A 23023-nucleotide genomic window follows, 5' to 3' on the forward strand; every position below is an offset into this window, starting at 1 on the left:
GTGTCTCCCAAATTACTCCCAGAAACTCCTGCCATTGCTGTTCCACTGTCTTTCCTGCTAGGCTCATCTCACACTCAATTCTGACCAGCTCCTCCCTCATGCCTCTGTAGTTGCCTTTATACAACTGTAATACCGTTACATCTGATACCAGCTTTTTCCTCTCAGATTGCAGGGTAAATTCTATCATATTATGGTCACTTCCTCCTAAGGGTTCCTTCGCCTTAAGCTCCCTTATCAAATCTGCCTCATTACACATCACTAAATCTAGAATTGCCTGTTCCCTAGTGGGCTCCATCACAAGCTGCTCCAAAAAGTCATCTCATAGACATTCCACAAATTCCTTTTCTTGGGATCCACTACCAACCTGATTTTCCCAGTCTACCTGCATATTGAAATCCCCCATGATCACTGTAACCTTGCCTTTCTTACATGCCCTTTCTATCTCCTGGTGTATCTTGTGCCCCACATCCTGACTACTGTTCGGAGGCCTATACAAAACTCCCATTATGGTTTTTTTACCTTTGTGGTTCCTCAACTCTACCACGCAGATTCTACATTATCTGACCCCACGTTATTTCTTGCTATGGATTTAATTTCATTTCTTACTAACAAAGCAACTCCACGCCCTCTGCTAACCTGCCTATCTTTTCAATTGGATGTATATCCTTGGATATTTAGCTCCCAGTCCTGATCCCCTTGCAGCCATGTCTCCGTGATGCCCACCACATCGTACCTGCTAATTTCAATCTGCGCCACAAGCTCATTTATCTTATTTCGTATACTGTGTGCATTCAGATACAACACCTTCAGTCCTGTATTTCCTGTCCCCTTTCTCATTGTCGTCCCTTTATCTGATGTGCTTGAAGTTAGATTCCTAGCCCTTTCCAAACACTCTGAGCTATTTTGTGTTCTGGGGACTTTAATTGCCTCTCCTGGGCTCTCCTTTGTTTTCAGTTTATTCATAATTTTCCATGAAGTTGAATCCACCCCCCCACACGCTAACCTGCTGCTTTGCTTCCCATTAGTCATACTTCTTGGAGTTTTACCCTTCCCTCCCCTCCCCCCCGCCCCACTTTCTAGTTTAAAGTCCTGTTGACCACCCTATTTACCCTATTCGCTAGAACATTGGTCCCAGATCGGTTCAGGTGGAGACCGTCCCAACGGTACAGATCCCTCCTGTTCCAATACTGATGCCAGTGCCCCACGAAATGGAACCCCTCTTTCCTGCACCACTTCTTTAGCCACGTGTTTACTTCCTTTATTCTCGCGTCCCTATGCCAATCTGCATGTGGCTCGGGTAGTAATCCGGAGATTATAACCCTTGAGGACCTGTTCTTTAATTTAGTTCCTAGTTCCTGGTAATCCCCAAACAGGTCCTCTTTCCTAGTCTTAACTGTGTTATTTGTCCCGACGTGGACCACAGCAATTGGATCCTCCCCCTCCCTCTCCAATATCCTTTCAAGCCGGTCAGAGATGACCCTCACCCTGGCACCGGGCAAGCAACATACCATGCGGGACTCTCGATCTTGCTTACAAAGGATGCTATCAATTCCCCTAATTATAGAATCCCCTACAACTACCACTTGTCTTTTTGCTCCCCCCCTCTTGAATGGCCTCCTTGCCACAGTGCCGTAGTCAGTTGGCTCATCCTCCCTACAGCCCTGTTCCTCACCCACACAGGGAGCAAGTACCTTGTACCTGTTGGACAAGATCAAGAGCTGAGGCTCCTCTGTTCCTGAACACAGGATCCCTCTACCTGCCTCACTTGCAGTCACACCCTGCTGACCCTGACCACTGACCGAACTTGAGGTACTTAATCTACTGGGTGTGACCGCCTCCTGAGACAAAGCGTCCAGGTAACTCTCCCATTCCCGGATGTGCCACAGCGTCCGGAGCTCAGACTCCAGCCCATTAATTCTGAGCTGGAGTTCCTCCAGCAACCAACACTTGCTGCAGATGTGGTTACTGCGGCTCGCAATGGGATCTGCCAGCTCCCACATCATACAGCTACAGCACATCACCTGCCCAGCTATCTCGACTTAGATAATTAATTTATTAATTAGCTTTGCAATGTTTTTTTTTTCAAATTTGGTGCAGATTTCCTACCAACCAATCAGGTCACAGCTTTCCTGTGATGTCACTTTTTCAGTTTTGGCTTCAGTTACTCTGTGCCCCGAGGTCACCACTCCGGTGCTCCTCCCTGCGAGTCTATTCCCTGGAGCCAAGGCCGTGAATCCCCAAGGTAAGCTAGATTTATACTCACTGCTCCGGTGCTCCTCCCTCTGAGTCTGCTCCCAGGATTTACTCACCAATCAGCTGCTTTTTCTTTAAAATCCATTTTCAGAAGAGTGTCCCTTGCAAGTCTGGTGCACTCCTGAAGGCACTGTCTCTTCCTCTTTTTTTTCAGGTTTGAAGAGAAGGGATAGATGGAAACACTACAGTAATGTAATGTTTGGGGCTCTTCCGTTCCTTGACAGTGGGTCCTTCTCAATTCTCTTCTGAGTCGCGGTGTCTGCGGTGACTTCTCCCAGAATGCTTCAGTCACTTCTCACCAGCACCCTCTGTTGGATGCTCTTTCTCCTGTTGAGTGCAAGAGTCCTTCTCCTCGATTCCCTCCTGAGTTGTGGTGACTTCTCCCAGAATACTTCAGTCACGTCTTACCAGCACCCTCTGTTGGATAGTACCTCTGCTTTCCTTCCCGTCCTTTTAAAAATGTTTTAAAAAGCGGCTAACCGCTCCCGCCCATGCCAAAACATTTTAAGCCATGGGGTAGTATATTATCGGGTTCAATTGGCTTGGTCACAAACCTAACTGACCCTTAATTACTTATTTAAATGCGGCAGGCAGGGTGTTGATTTGGTGCCTGCCCACCCACCCCATATAATGGGGGTGAGCTCTGGGGTGGATGGGAGGGTGTGGGCACCTATTTTATGTACCCACCCACCCCCTGCTGAAAACACACCTGGTGGGGGCACATAAAATGCAGCCAATTAACTCTGTTCCTTTCTCCACAGATGCTGCCTGCGTATTTTCCATACTTTTTTGTTTTTATTTCAAATTTCCAGCATCATCAGTACCCTGCTTGTAGTTTAATGGAGCTGTTGGTCCTATCACTCATTCCTTCTCTCTGTGGGGAAGTGCTCGACTTCCACCTGGTAGCTGCGCAGGATTGGCATAATGAAAATTAAAGGCTGCCCTGACTAGGAGAGCAATCGCAGATGGGTACCTACCTCCCAATACCCATTTTTCAGATTGGCCACTGAGGATGGATGGTGGTTGAGGTTGGGACCTGTGACTAAAATTGTTCGTGAGCGACACAATGGCACAGTGAGGCAGGTACTTACGTTTGGAATGCTTGTCACACAGCGCTGATGCCCGCATGTCGCACAATCGGATCGTCCCTTTACTGCTGCTGTACACAAACATGTTACATTGGTGTGGGTGGAATTCTGCTGCCGTGATCACCTCTGTCAGCTCTTCCATGTTGGCCGGCTTTATATCTACAATATCTGAAAGACCGCAATTTAAGGAAATAACCAGTTTCGAATACAACGTCCATGACCCCACAGCCTACACTTCCACATTTAAATATATAACATTATACTTTACCTCCCGTGCCCTGGATAGACTCAAATGGCAAACGGACCGGGGAATAGGTTTAGTGTTAATGACCACCATCTTCCATCACTTTCCTGTGTGCAAATTGGCTGCCATGTTGCCCTACATTACAACAGTGACTACACTTCAAGAAGTCCTTCATTGGCTGTAAGGTGCTCTCAGATGTGTTGATGTCATGAAAGGCACTATATAAATGCAAGTTCTTTTTTCTTACCATGTTATTAATTAAAAAGGATCATGTCATCTTAAGGGGACTGGAATACAAAGAGGTGGATGTTAGTCCAACTGCATTAAAGCATAATATATATAAGGATTTAATCTCCAGAGTACTGAGGGCAACTACAGAGTCTCAGACCACTGCTTCAGCATAGATCAGCTCATTTAGCCCCCAAAAGAAGGGACCCTGAATCTGGACATCTTGCACTTTATTTCAGTATTAGAGTTGCTAACCTTCAGGATTTATAAGATTAACCTCCAGACACTGCTTCAAGCAAACCAGAAATGAAAAACATTTATTAAAAAATTGTGCTTTATAAGAAAACAATTTGAATACTTTTGTTTACTAGTTATACCAGAAAAAGGGCTGATAGTTCAAGAATCCTCCAATTTGTTAATGAAAAGATTATTCACTTCCATCAGCCGTGGGAAAGCAGTGCACAGGATGAATGCATCGGGTGGGAGTCGGGGGAGCAAGGCAGATAGCAGCAAGATGTGATGATACCTCCACGAGAAAGTTGGTAACCCTAATTGGAGAGTCAATGGCAGGGGGCTTGTGCCTCTGCTAATCTGCTACTCCTTCAAAAGGAATCACAGAGTATACAGCACAGAAACAGGCCATTTGGCCCAGCCAGTCCATGTCAGCATTAATGCTCCACTTAAGTCTCCTCCCGCCTTTCCCATCTAAATACAGAATTAAAGACGTTTACAGTTACTATCATTAGGCTGTAAAGGTTACCTGTGGTTCAGAGAGACATTAAAAACTAGAAGTGGCATACAACAAATTCTATAAAATGATGAACCAGGATGTATTTATTTAGCCAGCTTAATTTTTCTCCCACTCTGTTAAGAGGTCAATGCACACTTACAACTGACAGTAATAATGTGAACGCAACCAATTGACGCTAACACCTTGAAGTAATTGGTCTAAGTGATAAAGAAAAACATGGTTTCCACCCTCAAAGCCTCTTGAAAGTATAATCTGATTTTTTGAAAGAATGCCAAATTTCAAAAGGGATAACAATTTATATTGCACAAGAAAAGGGGTGCTGATTGGTTGGTAAGTCAGTTCTGATTGGTCGAGATATTACCATGGCGAATGTACCAGGGAGTTATCATCGCCCATGCTTTTGTTTGTCCAAAAAAGGTGCAATGTCTGGGCATATTCCTTTTGCCTGCAGAGGACAGGTCCCTGCATATGAATGTAGGTAGCTTCTAGCAAGCATAAGTAAGCTACATTGCGAGTCCAGCTGATAATCTTAAACTGGTTGTTAGTATAATTCTAAGCACACTACAATACATCAGAGCCGACTTGCCAACCGATCAGCATCCCTTTCCTCATGCAATATAAATTGTTGTTCCCATTAGATTTCTTATTTTTGTGTTAGTCCTGATAAGTGCAAGATGAGAAGCTTCAACATCTTTTTCAGCAATTCTAACATACTATACTACCAAGTGACAATATGATTTTCCTAATTGTGTATTTACCCTTAGTCATAGAACATAATCAAAAAATAATACTACCCTTTTCTGTAACCATTTGAAATAGCAACTTTAGAACATTAACTTTATGCTAGAGATAAAGGAGCAAAAATAAGCCTCTAAAGTTTCATTCCTTGCAAGGATTTCTTGTTCTTGTAAAGAGGGACAAATTAAAAAGACAGTCAAAGTAGCAGAGGTGCCAGCGGAGCCTTGGGGCAAACCCATTCTCAGGTTTGATCAGGCCGCAGCTCTGACTACTACAGGGACCTGTAAAAGCATTTACTATTGATCAGGATTTTAATTGCTCCTCTCACTGGCACTGGACACAAAGGGGCTGGTGTCAGATGGAATGAGACCTGTTACCAGAGAATCAGCAGCAATAATTACCTTCATCAATCAGGGGCTGTCACTGACGCGTGTGAGTCCCCTCACACAATACCAGGATCGAGATGGGGTGAGGCACATTAAATCTCCCAGTACAACTGCCACAATTGACATGGGGGAGGGTAAGAGTCACAAATCAAACAGGGTTTCATACATTATACTGAGAGAGACTAGATTGAAAAATAAATTTGATTAACCCTGGGCTACTTGCACTGACAGGGCAAAGCATTTCCCTTCTAAAGGGAAGGTGGAGAGGAGGGGGGGTGCAGTTGCAGGGGAGGGAGGTGGATGGTCGGCAGCAAGGCAGGGAGGTGACTCTTAGTGGCCCCGTCCCCCCCTTACTAATGCTGGATCCTTTGATCAGGCACTGAGTTTCTTTGAACAAGGTGTCCCACCTGGAAGCCTGCAAGCAACCCCACACAAAATTGGATGTCACACTCCCACATGATGAGCCCTGTACCCTGCTGGGTTAATACCAGTAGTGGCAGATGGCCCTTAATTAGGCATTAATTGTGTACTTAAGGGCCTCACTTGGTGACTGGATGGGAAGGCTGTCAGGGCAGAGGCAGGAAGGTGAAGGACACCTGTACAAGAGGACACCTGTGGGAGAAAAAGGGGAAGCAAACTGAAATTTTCGTTGAAGTTATGGGTTATAAAAAACAGGCCCCTTCTTTGGCTCATCTCTGGCCCCAAGCTAATTCAAGATTCTATCAGAAGCCACCATCCACCATTTTTCCATTGATCTCGGGCACAGCAATGTGAAAAGATTGCTAATTGATGCAAAACATTTTCCAGTTGAAGGATACTGAAGCTTCGGTTGGTAATCTCCAGATGCCATAGATTTATCCTCAAATCATCAGCTGACATATACGTCTCATAGTCGCTATTTACCGATATGGAGTTGATGTGATATGTATGAGCATTGGCAAATACTCTTCTAGGGCTGGCCTCCACCATCAGATCCATGGGTCTCAGCACTGGCACCTGGGGACAAGAATATACATCAGTCTGAGAAACAAAGTGCAGAGCTTAACAATATATCAGGCCAACCAACATTGCGCTCCTGCATTATGTTCCCACCACCCTCTAGTATAAGGGGAGTGATCTTTCCACATAGTCGTTACATAGGTATACAGCACAGAAACTGGTTCATGCTCTATTTTATGTTCCAAATGAGCCTTCTACAACCTGCTCCATTTAACCCTTTCAATATAACTTCTACTCCTTACTCTCTCATGAGGTTGTCAAGCTTCCCTTAAAGGCATCTATATGAACATACGAATTAGGAGCAGGAGTAGGCCATTTGACCCCTTGAGTCTGTTCCTCCATTCAATAAGATCATGGCTCATCTGATTGTGGCCTCAACTCCACATTCTGCCTACTCCCGATAACCATTGACTCCTTTGTTAGTCAAGAATCTATCTCTGTTTTAAAAATATGCATTGACTCTGCCTCCATCGCTCTCTGGTGAAGAGAGTTCCAAAGATCTATGCTACTTGCTTCACTACTCCTGATGATGAGTAGCATATTCTCACCTGTCTATGGTTACACACTGGAGATGGGGGCAGAGCTATCCCAGCATCGATAGTGATAGAAAAAGAAAAGGCAAAATACAGAAGAAGTTGAAGGAAAAGAGAATATGAGAAAGGAAAGAATAAACTAATATTTTTACAAGTCATGGAGCAGGGACCATTTGAAGATACAGGTTGATCCCTCAGATATAGGATCAACACAATATCCAGGCTTGAGTTGACAAGAGGCAAGTAACATTCACACCACACAAGTGCCAGGCAATGACCAACTCCAACATTGCCCCTTGACATTAAATGGCATTACCATCGCTGACTTCCTACACTATCAACATCCTGGGGGTTACCAGTGACCAGGAATTGAACTGGACTAGCCTTATAAATACTGTGGCTACAAGACAGGTCAGAGGCTAGGAATCCTGTGATGAGTAACTCACCTCCTGACTCCCTCAAGCCTGTCCACCATCTACAAGGCACAAGTCAGGAGTGTGATAGATCACTCTCCGCTTGCCTGGATGAGTGCAGCTCTGTCAGCACTCAAGAAGCTTGATACCATCCAGGACAAAGCAGCCTGGCTTGATTGGCATCCCTTCCACAAACGTTCACTCCCTTCACCACCAACAAACAGTGGCAGCAGTGCGTACCATCTACAAGATGCGCTGCAGAAACTCACCTAGGCTCCTTAGGCACCACCTTCCAAACCCATGACCACTACCATCTAGAATAACAAGGGCAACAGATACATGGGAACACCACCACCTGGAAGCTCCCCTCCAAGCCACTCACCATCCTGACTTGGAAATATATTGTGGTTCCTTGACTGTCGCTGGGTCAAAATAAGGCCATAAGACATAGGAGCAGAAATTAGGCCATTCGGTCCATCGAGTCTGCTCCGCCATTCAATCATGGCTGGTAAGTTTCTCAATCCCATTCTCCTGCCTTCTGTGGCAATGAATTCCATAGTTTCACCACTCTCTGGCTAAAGAAGTTTTTCCTCATCTCTGTTCTAAAAGGTCTTCCCTTTACTCTAAGGTTGTGCCCTCGGGTCCTAGTCTCCTACTAATGGAAACATCTTCCCCACGTCCACTCTATCCAGGCCTTTCAGTATTCTGTAAGTTTCAATCAGATCCCCCCTCATCCTTCTAAACTCCACCGAGTATAGACCCAGAGTCCTCAAACGTTCCTCATATGTTAAGCCTTTCATTCCTGGGATCGTTCTCGTGAACCTTCTCTGGACCCTCTCCAGGGCCAGAACATCCTTCCTGAGATACGGGGCCCAAAATTGCTCACAACATTCCAAATGTGGTCTGACCAGAGCCTTATAAAGCCTCAGTAGCACATCCCTGCTTTTATATTCTAGTCCTCTCGAAATAAATGCCAACATTGCATTTGCCTTCCTAACTACTGACTCAACCTGCAAGTTAACCTTAAGAGAATTCTGGACTAGGATTCCCAAGTCCCTTTGCATTCCAGATTTCTGAATTCTCTCCCCATTTAGAAAATAGTCTATGCCTCTATTCTTCCTCCCAAAGTGCATGACCTCACACTTGCCCAAGTTGTATTCCATCTGCCACTTCTTTGCCCATTCTCCTAACCTGTCCAAATCCTTTTGCAGCCTCCCTGCCTCCTCAATACTACCTGTCCCTCCACCCATCTTTGTATCATCTGCAAACTTAGCCAGGATGCCCTCAGTTCCTTCAACTAGATCATTAATGTATAAAGTGAAAAGTTGTGGTCCCAACCCTGACCCCTGCGGAACTCCACTAGTCACCGGCCGCCATCCTGAGAAGGACCCCCTCATCCCCACTCTCTGCCTCCTGCCAGACAGCCAATCTTTTATCCATGTTAGTACCTTGCCTCTAACACCATGGCTCTTATCTTACTGAGCAGCCTCCTGTGCGGCACCTTGTCAAAGGTCTTCTGGAAGACCAAGTAGATAACATCCATTGGCTCTCCTTTATCTAACCTACTCGTTACTTCCTCAAAGAATTCTAACAGATTTGTCAGGCATGACCTCTCCTTGATGAAACTATGCTGACTTTGCCCTATTTTATCATGCACTTCCAAGTATTCTGAAATCTCATCCTTAATAATGGAGATAACGGATGGATTCTGTGCTGTGATAGATTTCTTCCCAGCCTGTGAGGGTGCAGCATCAGCAGCATTACCCTTAATTAAGAAATTGGACAGCACATTTACAAAGAAGACTTAGCTTCTCAGTTGATTAAGTTCTCTGCCTCATTACAGGATTGAGAAAAATCGCAAGGTTTCTTGTTTGGCTTATGCAGGGGTAATGCTGACAGGGTGGTTTGTGGGGGTAGGGTGGAAGAGAACTACATTTGGTCTTGGGCTGGAGCAGAGGAAAGACTAAAGGTCATCCAGTGCTACCTGCTCCTGATCATTCCCTGCTGGAACGTTCAGGCGTGCATGGCTCTTGGTTGAGGGCAGGATTCGACTCACCTGTGGTGTCTTTGTAATTTTAATCCTGCCAACTCTCACATTCTAGACCCGCACAACGTCACAGAGAGGCCATGAAGGGGGTATGTGTGGATGTGGAGCCCAGTGCCAGCCAGGACTTTCAGGAGAGGAAAGATAGATGAGTTGGGGTAAGGGCAGGGAATGGGGGAGATTTTATTGTAGTGAGGCAATCAATGATGATGAAATTTCTCAATGATTGGTGTTCATTTTATTTTAGACAATTTCGAAAAAAATTTGAGACAAGAATGTGGTAATTATTGAATGAGAGTTATTTTAACTTTAAGCAGTATCAAATTTTGAAAGGCTTTATTTAACAAATAAGTTGAAATTTTCACCTTTAATTCAGAACAGTTTCATTATAAGAGTTTGCAGTCTATTCAAGTTTCACTAGGCCTTTCCTAATGATCTAGAACATTACCTTCTAACTCAGTCCAGAGACCCATTTTGTGTTTGCAAGAGTGAGTATGATTTTGTGTGTGTTTGAGTGTGAGTATATATATATATGGGAGCATTAGAGTGCGTGTGTGGAAGTATGAGTCTGTGTATAGGAGTGCGTGCATGCAAGTATCTGCGTGTAAGTATGAGTGTGTGTATACATATGAGTTAGTATGAGCGAGTGTGTGCATGCATGAGCATGTGTGGGTGGGACAGTGTCTGCGTGATTGAGTGCTTGAATGCACATGTATACCTATCTCAGAGAGAGCTTAGCCACAGATGCTGGGTAGCTGTTAGCATGCTAGGGGTAGAATGACAGCAGAGCATGGAACCTGCCAGCCCTCTCTCTATCTACGCTATGACTGTGAAAGGCACACTGCCTAATGTGGCGTGACAAAAATCAATGATGCCTCATTCGGCGTGGCTGGATATTGCCAAGTGCCTGGGGAAGCAGGTTGAGCAGTTTATTCTGAAAGGAGGCAAACCCGACAGTCAGTCATGCAGTCACCTCCGTAAGGGAAGGGCATCAAAACCTCGCCGGTGAAATCTACTGGCAAGGCTGAGACAGTTCTTACTAAATTATTGAATGAAACCCAATGACCCAAGTCTAATTAGTCATGCAACTTCAAAGGTCTCCTAGCACAATGAATCAAGCACTGATCTGTTTAACGTGGCTGTCAAACAGTGCATAAGTCAGAGCAAGATGAATTACCTTTAACAAATAACCTATGCTTTATTGCATTACCCAGTTATATTGCACTACTCCAACATCTGGGAAGATTCTACCGGCACACTATTAGCATGGACACAGGAAAAAATGTTCATTGTCTTTTTGCTAATTCCTCTTTCACCTTTGGTCTCAAATCTATCTCCCTCCCCACAACTTTTAACACCACCCTGGCTGACAGGAGATCAGTTTTGGGATCTGATTGACCTGCTGACTATTTGGGAGACTTCCTTCATTGTTCTCATAAAGGAATAATATGCCGCTTTGAATGAGATATGAAACCGCAACACTGGGCTAACTTGTCTGTTTGCTCTGATGGATGTCAACAATCCCATGGCACTATCTGAACAAGAGCAGGGAGTACCCTTGGTGCCTTGGGCAACATTCCTCTTGAAAGGAACATATCTTTTTATTTCTGTTAGACTGTGGATTAAAATTACAATGGTTGCAGGTTGAAAGACACGTCCAATGGAACAGGATGAGAGATATGTACAATGTTGCAGTCCTGGAACAGAGTCTGCTATGAAAGACAGGATGGTGCTGGAAAGGAGTCCTGGACCAAGGGAGCTGCTTGGCAACAATGTTTTAATTGGCTCCTGACCAGGTGACCACGTTTTGTGTGACAGCAGTGCAGGAGAATAGCTCCTAGCCTGAAAGGAAAAAGGCCTAAAACCTCTCTCTCCTGTGTGTGTAAGATTCCAGTAATCCTACAATAATAGCTAGCTGGCTCTTTCTCATCATTATAACCTGCTCTCTCACTGAAAACTCCTGTCAAGAGACAAAGGGGAAATTCACTGTTAGAGACATTGAAATGCAAGTGCTCAACCAGTGAACTAAATACTCTAAGTGCTGAAAGACTACCTCGTGTCATCAACAAGAACTGAAAGGAATTTGGAAGACATCGATCAAAATCAACCCATCCAATCCTATACTTTGGAATTGGTGCTATTGAGCTGCTTTATCCCTTAAAATCCATGTTTTTGTTTCTTATGTGTCTTGTATGTGTGTGTATAGGGATTTAAGAAGGGGTAGAGTTTAGGTTATAGAGTTAGAAAGTAGCAGTTCATATTTCTTTCTTTTGCCACTGGTTAATGACAGTTTGTTCAATAAAACATTTATTTGCTTATTAAGTTTACAAACCTGGTGCACATATTCTATTAACCTAAATTAAACAGTTAGGTAAAATTGAGGCAATCTGGTGGTTTGATCAGAGTTTTTCACATTTGTCGTGGCTCAGGGAACAGCGGGGCTTGATATTACAGCACACTGTCCACAGTGAGTCATGACACTCCCTAAGGAAATATTCATCGATGCTGCTGATGTTGGGCATGTTGGCCTATTATAGCAAGTCCTAAAATAATTAATTGCGTGAAATGGTTTGAGACTTTTGATGCCATGTAACTGAGTGACCTGCCATTAGCTAATTCGTTGGTTTGTGGGATTTTGCTGTGTACAAATTGGCGGCTATACCCTACTCTGTAATAACGCATTTCAAAACAAATTCATTGGTTATGAGGAGATTTAGGGTATCCTGAGAGTGTGAAAGTTGCAACAGAAACATTAGGTCTTGAGATGTTAGATCAATATAAGTGTTCTTCATTTGTTGAGGAGATAGACCACGTGATACATTAACCTTTATGAAATCTGTAGTACAAAATCAGAGGCTGGAACATTTTTTTTGACTAACACCCTCAAAGGGCTGAACAGTGAGATAAAGTTACAATACGAAGTCTGCATCTGAATTACCAAATTAATTTATGTGAATTGTTCTTTTCGTCTCCAATGCCACAGTGCAATATTTGGAATGTTAGCCTTGGTTCAGCAGTAGCTCTTTTGCCTCTGAGGTAGACAGTTGTGAATTCAGAGACGTGAAAACATAATTTGGGCAGATAAACATAGTGCAGGACTAAGCGGTTGCTGCACTGTCAAAGCCATAGAGTCATTTATAGCACAGGAGGTCATTCGGCCCATCAAGTCTGTGGTGGCTCTCTGTGGAGCAATCGAGTCTGTCCCATTTCCTCTCTATCCCTGTCGCCCTTCAAATTTATTTCCTTCAAGTGCCCTTCCAGTTTCCTTTGAAATCCTTGATTGTTTCTGCTTCCACTACCCTCCCGGGCAGAGTGTCCCAGGTCATTACCACTCGCTACGTAAAAATGTTCTCCCTTAAATTCCTCTTGCCCAAAATCTTAAATCTGTGTCCCCTTGTCCTTGTACCATCAGCTAATGGGAACCATTTTCTCTTATCTAAACCTGTCATAATCTTGTACACCTCTATCAAATCTCCCTTTAATCTCTTTTACTCCAACGAGAACAATCCCAGCTTCTCTAACCTAATCTTGTAGCTAAAATCTCCCATCCCTGGAAGTATTCTGGTAAATCTCCTTTGCAAGCTCTCAAGGAACCTCTCACCTTTCCTAAAGTAAGGTGACCTGAACTCAAAGCAATACTCTGGGCTGGATTTTATGTGCCCTGCCGAGTGGGTTTTTGGCAGGGGAGTGGGCATGTAAAATAGGGTAGGTATCCACCCCACCACCTTCCTGCCCACCTCCGAGCTCACCCTCATAAAATGGTAGGAGGGTGGGTGCTGAAAACAGCAGCCTGCCCGCCATGTATAATCAATCAAGTGTTATTTGAGCCTGTTAACAAGCTAACTGACCCCAATAATACACTGCCCATGCCATAATACAGATGGCATTGGCATTCAGGCAGGAGTGAGCAGGGCATTTTTATTTTTAGAAGTTTTTAAAAGGGTGGGAAGGAAGTAGAGGTACTATCTTTGGGGGGTGCCCTTTGCACAGCCCCCCTAAGATAGTACCCCCTCCTTCTTTCTAACCACCTGCTCTCTAAAACTAACCACCCTCACACCCCACCCCGACCTTAACCCTCCCCACCCAATACCTCGGCTCCGGGGTCCACTGGTTGCAGTCCGGGCAGTGCCCATCAATGAGCTTTTGGCACTGCTGCGACTGCTGGAGCTGTGGCCAATCCAATTTGTTGGCAGTCCCAAGGCAGGACTTCCTCCCCAGTGAGCAGCAGAAGTCCCACTGGCAGGCAGTTTAGCCCACCTGCAGCGCTTTATGGCTCCAGGGTGGGCTAGTGTGGAACAAGTTGGCTCCACGCTGACTTTGTTTACGAGGTGGGGGCAAGCCGTCCATGTCCCTGTAATATGCAGCCTTTTATTTGTCGCCTAGCTTGAGTTTTTTAAAGGTTCAGCATAACTTTCCTACTTTTGTACTCAAATACCTTTATTTATGAAGCCAAAAATCCCATATGCTTTGCTAACCACCCTCAAAATGTCCCGCCACTTTCAAAGATTTGTGCACATGAGCCCCCAGGTCCCTCTGTTCCTGCACACGCTTTGGAACTATGCCATTAAGTCTATATTACCTCTCACTATCCCTTCTGCCAAAATACATCACCTCACACTTCTCCGTATTAAACTCCATCTGTTGCAGATCTGCCCATTCTGCTAGCCTATCTACGCCCTGTTGCAGTCAATTCCTTTCAACCTCACTGTTTGCAATCCTCCAACTTTGGTATCATTGGCAAATTTTGAAATTTTACTCTTTATTCCAATATTCAAGTCATTTTTATATATATTTTAAAAAGTGATCCTAGGACTGACCCTTGGGGAACACCAATCTACCATCCTCCATTCTGAAAAATAAGCATTTATCATAACTTGCTGTTTTCTGTCCTTAAGTTTATTTTTTAAAATCCAAGTTCATACTGTCCTTCCTGTTCCAAGAGCCACAATTTTGTTAGCCAGCTTTCATGTGGTACTTTGACAAACACTTTCTTAAAATCCATATTGACAACATTCACTGCATTCGCTTCATCAACCTTCTCGCTTCATCAAAATATTCAATTAGATTACTCAAGCATGATCTGACTTCTACACATCTGCGCGGGCTCTCCTTAATAAATTCAAACCTCTCCTAGTGCCTGTTGATTTTTTCCCTAGATTATCCTCTAAAACCTTTCCCACCATTAATTTTAAACTAACTGGCCTGTAATTATTAAGACTGTCCTCACACCCTTTCTTAAATAAGGGTGTCACACATGCCATTCTTCCAATCTTCTGGCACTACCCCCTATCTAGGGAAGATTGGACAATTAAGGCAAGTCCTTCCACTATCTTCACCCCCACTTCCTTTAGCAACCTGGGATACAAGCTATGTGGACCAGCTGACTTATCCACTTTATACTCACAATACTGGTCTGCAAGTACATACGCTAGTGTGACATAGCAAAATCCACAAATTCACTGCCCAATTATTTCTTTCTGGTAATATCTGTGTCTTTTTTAGAATCAGGTCTAGTTTGAGGCTCTGCTACAATTTATAAATCATTTTCAATTGGGCATTGTGCTTTGTAATCTTCAGATGGCCCACTCTCCCTTTCATGTAACGAAATTTCTTATCAGACAGTGAGATTTGTCATTTGTATTTTTCTAGTGAAGACACCAAAATTCATAGGGACCTAATGTTAAGTGGGAGTGAGTGTGTTGTTGAATCAGACTCGAATCCCTGGACCATTTTAACTTCGGGGCTCAACTACCAAAGTCTGATGAAGCATTATGAGCTTTGAAAAGGCTTTTGACTCCCAATCTATCCCATGCACAGCTTTTCTTGCCCAATGTTTTTAACATCTCTGGATGGGCATTATCTGAGTGCTGTCAATGAATAAATGTAACTTTAGAGTATGGGAGCATATTGTGCTATTTTTAAATAAGTGCTGACTTTTCCATAGTTAATAATTAAGAGGAAAAAAATCCACTCCTTTCACTCTTCAATGGTTCAGGGATATGATCCAATGAAGAACTCAGTTTAAAGGTCGGGAGGTTCCTGGGCATCCAATGCTGCTAATATCATAACTCTCACCAAGTCCTGTCTGCCCATGAAGTCACATGGCATCAGGTCAAACATGGGCAAGGAAACCTCCTGCTGATTACCATGTACCGTCTCCCCATCAGCTGACAAATCAGTGCTCTTCCACATTGAACACCACTTGGAGGAAGCACTGAGGGTAGCAAGGGCACAGAATGTACTCTGGGAGTGGGAGACTTCAATGTCCATCACCAAGACTGGCTCGGTAGCACCACTACTGACCAAGCTGGCCGAATCCTAAAGGACAAAGCTGCTGGACTGAATCTGCAGCAGGCGGTGAGAGAACCAACAAGAGGGAACAACCTATTTGACTCATCTACACCAATCTACCTGTGACAGATGCATCTGTCCATGACAATATTGGTAGGGGTGACCACTGCACAGTCCTTGTGGAGACAAAGTCCCGTCTTCACATTGAGGATAATTTCCATCGTTTTATGTGGCTCTGCCATCGTGTTAAATAGGATAGATTTGAAACAGACCTAGCAACTCAAAACAGTGCATCCATAAGGCGCTGTGGACTATTAGCAGCAGCAGAATTATATACAACCACAATCTGTAACCTCATGGCCCGGCATATTCCCCACTCTCCATTACCACCAAGATGGGGGATCAACCCTAGTTCAATGAAGGGTGCGGAGAGCATGCCAGGAGCAGCACCAGGCATTTCTAAAAATAAGGTGTCAATCTGATGAAGCTACAACACAGGACTAGGACTCAGGAGTGAATTGAGGAGGACATACTGTCAAAGAACGGAATAGCCCCAAACATTACCTTGCAGTAGTGTTTCCATCCCTCCCTCCTCCTCAAACCTAAAAAAAAAGAGAGGAAGGGACAGTGCCTTCAGGAGTGCACAAGACCTGCAAGGCACACTCTTCTGAAAGTGGATTTTAAAGAAAAAGCAGCTGATTTGTGAGTAAATCCTGGGAGCAGACTCAGAGGGAGGAGCACCGAAGCGGTGAGTATAAATCTAGCTTACCTCGGGGATTCGCAGCCTTGTCTCCAGGGAACAGACTCGGAGGGAGGAGCACCGGAGTGGTGACCTCGGGGCACAGAGTAACTGAAGCCAAAACTGAAAAAGTGACATCACAGGAAAGCTGTGACCTGATTGGTTGGTAGGAAATCTGCACCAAATTTGAAAAAAAAACCACTGCAAAGCTAATTAATAAATTAATTATCTAAGTTGAGATGGCTGGGCAGGTAATGTGCTGTAGCTGTATGATGTGGGAGCTGGTAGATCCCATTGCGAGCCGCAGTGACCACATCTGCAGCAAGTGTTGGTTGCTGGAGGAACTCCGGTTCAGAAGTGATGAGCTGGAGTCCGAGCTCCGGACGCTGTGGCACATCCAGGAGTGTGAGAGTTACCTGGACGCTTTGTTTCAGGAGGCGGTCACACCCAGTAGATTAAGTACCTCAAGTTCGGTCAGTGGTCAGGGTGTAACTGCAAGTAAGGCAGGTAGAGGGATCCTGTGTTCAGGAACAGAGGAGCCTCAGCTCTTGACCTTGTCCAACAGGTATGAGGTATTTGCTCCCTGTGTGGATGAGGAACATGGCAGTAGGGAGGATGAGCCAGCTGACTACGGCACTGTGGCACAGGAGGCCATTCAAGAGAGGGGAGCAAAAAGACAAGTGGTAGTTGTAGGGGATTCTATAATTAGGGGAATTGATAGCATCCTTTGTAAGCAGGATCGAGAGTCCCGCATGTTGCTTGCCCGGTGCCAGGGTGAGGGTCATCTCTGACCGGCTTGAAAGGATATTGGAGAGGGAGGAGGAGGAGGATCCAGTTGTTGTGGTCCATGTCGGGACAAATAACATAGTTAAGACTAGGAAAGAGGACCTGTTTGCGGATTATCAGGAACTAGGAACTAAATTAAAGAATAGGTCCTCAAGGGTTATAAACTCCGGATTAGTACCCGAGCCACGTGCAAATTGTCATAGGGACACGAGAATAAGGGAAGTAAACACGTGACTAAAGAAGTGGTGCAGGAAAGAGGGGTTCCATTTCGTGGGGCACTGGCATCAGTATTGGAACAGGAGGGATCTGTACTGTTGGGACAGTCTCCACCTGAACCGATCTGGGACCAATGTTCTAGCGAAAAGGGTAAATAGGGTGGTCAACAGGACTTTAAACTAGAAAGTTGGGGGGAGGGAAGGGTAAAACTCCAAGAAGTATGACTAATGGGAAACAAAGCAGCAGGTTAGCGTGTTGGTGGGGGGGGGTGGTGGTTGTGGATTCAACTTCATGGAAAATTATGAAAAAACTGAAATCAAAGGAGAGCCCTGGAGAGGCTATTAAAGTCCTCAGAACACAAAATACGACAGAGTGTTTGGAAAGGGCTAGGAATCTAACTTCAAGCACATCAGATAAAGTGACAACAATGAGAAAGGGGACGGGAAATTCAGGACTGAAGGTGTTGTATCTGAATGCATGCAGTATACGGAATAAGGTAAATGAGCTTGTGGCGCAGATTGAAATTGGCAGGTATGATGTGGTGGGCATTACGGAGATATCCGAGGATATACATCCTATTGAAAAGATAGTCAGGTTGGCAGAGGGGGTGGGGTTGCTTTGTTAGTAAGAAATGAAATTAAATCAATAGCAAGAAATGACGTAGGGTCAGATAATGTAGAATCCGTGTGGGTAGAATTGAGAAACCGCAAAGGTAAAAAAAACCATAATGGGAGTTATGTAGAGGCCTCCGAACAGTAGTCAGGATGTGGGGCACAAGATACACCAGGAGATAGAAAGGGCATGTAAGAAAGGCAAGGTTACAGTGATCATGGGGGATTTCAATATGCAGGTAGACTGGGAAAATCAGGTAGTGGATCCCAAGAAAAGGAATTTGTGGAATGTCTACGAGATGGCTTTTTGGAGCAGCTTGTGATGGAGCCCATTAGGGAACAGGCAATTCTAGATTCAGTGATGTGTAATGAGGCAGATTTGATAAGGGAGCTTAAGGTGAAGGAACCCTTAGGTGGAAGTAACCTTAATATGATAGAATTTACCCTGCAATTTGAGAGGAAAAAGCTGGAATCAGAGGTAACGGTATTACAGTTGAATAAAGGCAACTACAGAGGCATGAGGGAGGAGCTGGTCAGAATTGAGTGTGAGATGAGCCTAGCAGGAAAGACAGTGGAACAGCAATGGCAGGAGTTTCTGGGATTAATTTGGGAAACACAGCAAAAATTCATTCCTAGGAAGAAGAAGCATACTAAAGGGAGGACGAGGCAACCATGGCTGACAAGGGAAGTCAGGGACAGCATAAAAGCTAAAGAGAAAGCATACAATGTGACGAAGAGCAGTGGGAAAGCAGGGGATTGGGAAGCCTACAAAGACCAACAGAGGGCAACTAAAAAAGAAATAAGGAGGGAGAAGATTAAATATGAGGGTAAACTAGCCAGTAATATAAAAGAAGATTGCAAGAGATTTTTTAGATATATTAAGGGTAAGAGAGAGGCAAAAGTGGACATTGGGCTGCTGGAAAACGACGCTGGAGAAGTAGTAAAGGGAAACGAAGAAATGGCGGAGGAACTGAATAGGTACTTTGTGTCAGTCTTCACGGTGGAAGGCACGAGTAACATCCCAAAAGTCCAAGAGAGTTGGGGGACAGAGGTGAGTATGGTGGCCATTACCAAGGAAAAGGTGCTAGGAAAACTGAAAGGTCTGGAGGTGGATAAATCACCTGGATCAGATGGATTACACCCCAGAGTTCTGAAGGAGATAGCTGAAGAAATAGTGAAGGCGTTAGTGGTGATCTTTCAGGAATTACTGGAGTCAGGGAGGGTTCCAGAGGACTGGAAAATTGCTAATGTAACCACCCCTGTTTAAGAAGGGAGTGAGGCAAAAGACGAGAAATGACAGGCCGATTAGCCTGAGCTTGGTCATTGGTAAGATTTTAGAGTCCATTATTAAGGATGAGATTTCAGAATACTTGGAAGTGCATGGTAAAATAGGGCAAAGTCAGCATGGTTTCACCAAGTGGAGGTCATGCCTGACAAATCTGTTAGAATTCTTTGAGGAGATAATGAATAGGTTAGACAAAGGAGAGCCAATGGATGTTACCTACTTGGACTTTCAGAAGGCCTTTGACAAGGTGTCGCACAGGAGGCTGCTCAGTAAGATAAGAGCCCATGGTGTTAGAGGCAAGGTACTAGCATGGATAGAAGATTGGCTGTCTGGCAGGAGGCAGAGAGTGGGGATAAGGGGGTCCTTCTCAGGACAGCGGCTGGTGACTAGAGGAGTTCCGCAGGGGTCAGGGCTGGGACCACAACTTTTCACTCTATACATTAATGATCTAGATGAAGGAACTGAGGGCATCCTGGCTAAGTTTGCAGATGATACAAAGATAGGTGGAGGGACAGGTAGTATTGAGGAGGCGGGGAGGCTGCAGAAGGATTTGGACAGGTTAAGAGAATGGGCAAAGAAGTGGCAGATGGAATACAATGTGGGCAAGTGTGAGGTCATGCACTTTGGGAGGAAGAATAGAGGCATAGACTATTTTCTAAATGGGGAGAGAATTCAGAAATCTGGAGTGCAAAGGGACTTGGGTGTCCTAGTCCAGGATTCTCTTAAGGTTAACTTGCAGGTTGAGTCGGTAGTTAGGAAGGCAAATGCAATGTTGGCATTTATTTCGAGAGGACTAGAATATGAAAGCAGGGATGTGCTGCTGAGGCTTTATAAGGCTCTGGTTAGACCACATTTAGAATATTGTGAGCAATTTTGGGCCCCGTATCTCAGGAAGGATGTTCTGGCCCTGGAGAGGGTCCAGAGGAGATTCATGAAAACAATCCCAGGAATGAAAGGCTTAACATATGAGGAACGTTTGAGGACTTTAGGTCTATACCCAATGGAGTTTAGAAGAACGAGGGGGGATCTGATTGAAACTTACAGAATACTGAAAGACCTGGATAGACGTGGGGCAGATGTTTCCATTAGTAGGAGCGACTAGGACCCGAGGGCACAGCCTCAGGGTAAAGGGAAGACCTTTTAGAACAGAGATGAGGAGAAACATCTTTAGCCAGGAAGTGGTGAATCTATGGAATTCATTGCCACAGAAGGCTGTGGAGGCCAGGTCATTGAGTGTATTTAAAACAGAGATAGATAAGTTCTTGATTGGTAAGGGGATCAAAGGTTACGGGGAGAAGGCGGGAGAATGGAGTTGGGAAACTTATCAACCATGATTGAATAGCAGAGCAGACTCAATGGGCCGAATGGCCTAATTTCTGCTCCTATGTCTTATGGTCTTACTTGTGTGACAGAGCTAAGCGATCCCAGAACCAAAAGATCAGATCTAAGTTCTGCAGTCCTGCCACATCTAGTTGTTCACAGTGACGGAGGATTGAACAACTAACAGGAGGAGGGGAAGGAGGTTCCATGAATATCCCCATCCTCAATGGTGGGGGAGCCCAGCACATCAGTGCAAAAGACAAACATGCAGCATTTGCAACATTCTTCAGCCAGAAGTGCTGAGTGGATGATCCATCTTGGCCTCCTCCTGGGGTCACAAAATCCCAGATGCTAGTCTTTGGCCAATTCAGTTAATTCCACGTGGTGTCAAGAAACAGCTGAAGGTTACTGCAAAGGTCCTGCGAACGCGCTGACAATATTCTAGCAATAGTACTGAAGACTTGGGCTCCAGAACTTGCCGCAGCCCTCGCCAAGCTGTTCCAGTACTGGCATCTACCTGACAATGTGGAAAATTGCCCAGGTTTGTCCTGAACACAAAAAGCAGGACAAATCCAACCCGGCCAATTACCGCCCCATCAGTCTACTCTCGGTCATCAGCAAACCGATGGAAGGGATCATTGACAGTGTTATAAAGCAACACTTATTCAGCAATAACTTTCTCACTGACTCTCAGTTTGGGTTTTTCCAGGGCTCCTCAACTCCTGACCTCATTACAGCCTTAGTCCAAATATGGACAAAAGAGCAGAATTCCAGAGATGAGGCGAGAGTGACTGCCCTTGACATCAAGGCAGCATCTGACTGAGTGTGGCATCAAGGAGCCCTAGCAAAACTGGAGTCAATGGGAATCAGGGAGGAAACTCTCCGGTAGTTGTATTCATACCTAACACAAAGGAAGATGGTTGTGGTTTTTGGAGGTCAATCATCTCAGTCCCAGGACATCATTGCAGGAGTTCCTCAGGGTAGTGTCCTAGCCCCAACCATCTTCAGCTGCTTCATCAATGACCTTCCCGCCATCATAAGATCTGAAGTGGATGTTTGTTGATGATTGCACAATGTTCAGCACCATTCGCGACTCCTCAGATACTGAAGCAGTCAATGTCCAAATGCAGCAAGACCTGGACAATATCCAAGCTTGGGTTGACAAGTGGCAAGTAACATATGTGCCACATTAGTGCCAGGCGATGACCATCTCCAACAAAAGAGAATCTAATCATTGCCCCTTGACATTCAATGGCATTACCATTGCTGAAGCCCCCACTGTTAACATCCTGGGGGGTTAATATTGACCAGAAACTGAACTGGACTAGCCATATAAATACTGTGACTACAAGAGCAGGTCAGAGGCTGGGAATTCTGTGGAGAGTGACTCATCTCCTAACTCCCCAAAGCATGTCCACCATCTACAAGGCACAAGTCAGAAGTGTGATGGAATACTCTCCACTTGCCTGGATGAGTGCAGCTCCAACACTCAAGAAGCTTGACACCATCAGGACAAAGCAGCCCACTTGATTGGCACCACATCCACCACCTTCAATATCTACTCCCTTCACCACTGACACACAGTGGCAGCGTTGTGTGTCATCTACAAGATGCACTGTAGCAAATCACCAAACCTCCTTTGAGAGCATCTTCCAAACCCTACCACCTAGAAGGACAAGGGCAGCAGATGCATGGGAACACCATCACCATCCCCTCCAAGCCACACACCATCCTGACTTGGAAATATATCGCTGTTACTTCACTGTCGCTGGGTCAAAATCCTGGAACTCCCTCCCTCACAGCACTGTGGGTGTTCTGACACCAAATGGGCTGCAGTGCTTCAAGTGGGCAGCTTACTACCATCTTCTCAAGGGCAATTAGGAATGGGCAATAAACGCTGGCCTAACCAGTGATGCCCGCAACCAATGAAAGAATTAAAAAAAACTCACTGACCAGGCCAGCCCTTGTTGCCCATCCCCAACTGCTCTGCTTGTCCATTTTGAACAACAGTTAAGAGTCAACCGTATTTGTGTGGATCTGGAGTCACCTGTAGGCCAGGCAGGTAAGGATGGCAGATTTCCTTCCCTTGGGGCTATTC

At 44.9% G+C, this 23023-nt stretch overlaps 1 protein-coding gene across 1 annotated transcript in view; it reads right to left on the minus strand.

The window, feature by feature from the left end:
- Positions 1-23023, minus strand: part of LOC121281471 (serine/threonine-protein phosphatase 2A 55 kDa regulatory subunit B beta isoform) — a 131542-nt gene that overhangs the window by 60973 nt on the left and 47546 nt on the right. The window contains exons 5-6 of the mRNA XM_041194416.1: positions 6507-6684; positions 3345-3509 (exon numbers count right to left, since the gene is read on the minus strand). Of these exons, the coding sequence (XP_041050350.1) occupies positions 3345-3509; positions 6507-6684 (343 nt within the window). The remainder of the gene's footprint in view (positions 1-3344; positions 3510-6506; positions 6685-23023) is intronic.

This window comes from Carcharodon carcharias, chromosome 8, assembly GCF_017639515.1.
Source record: "Carcharodon carcharias isolate sCarCar2 chromosome 8, sCarCar2.pri, whole genome shotgun sequence".
Classification (NCBI taxonomy): Eukaryota; Metazoa; Chordata; class Chondrichthyes; order Lamniformes; family Lamnidae; genus Carcharodon; species Carcharodon carcharias.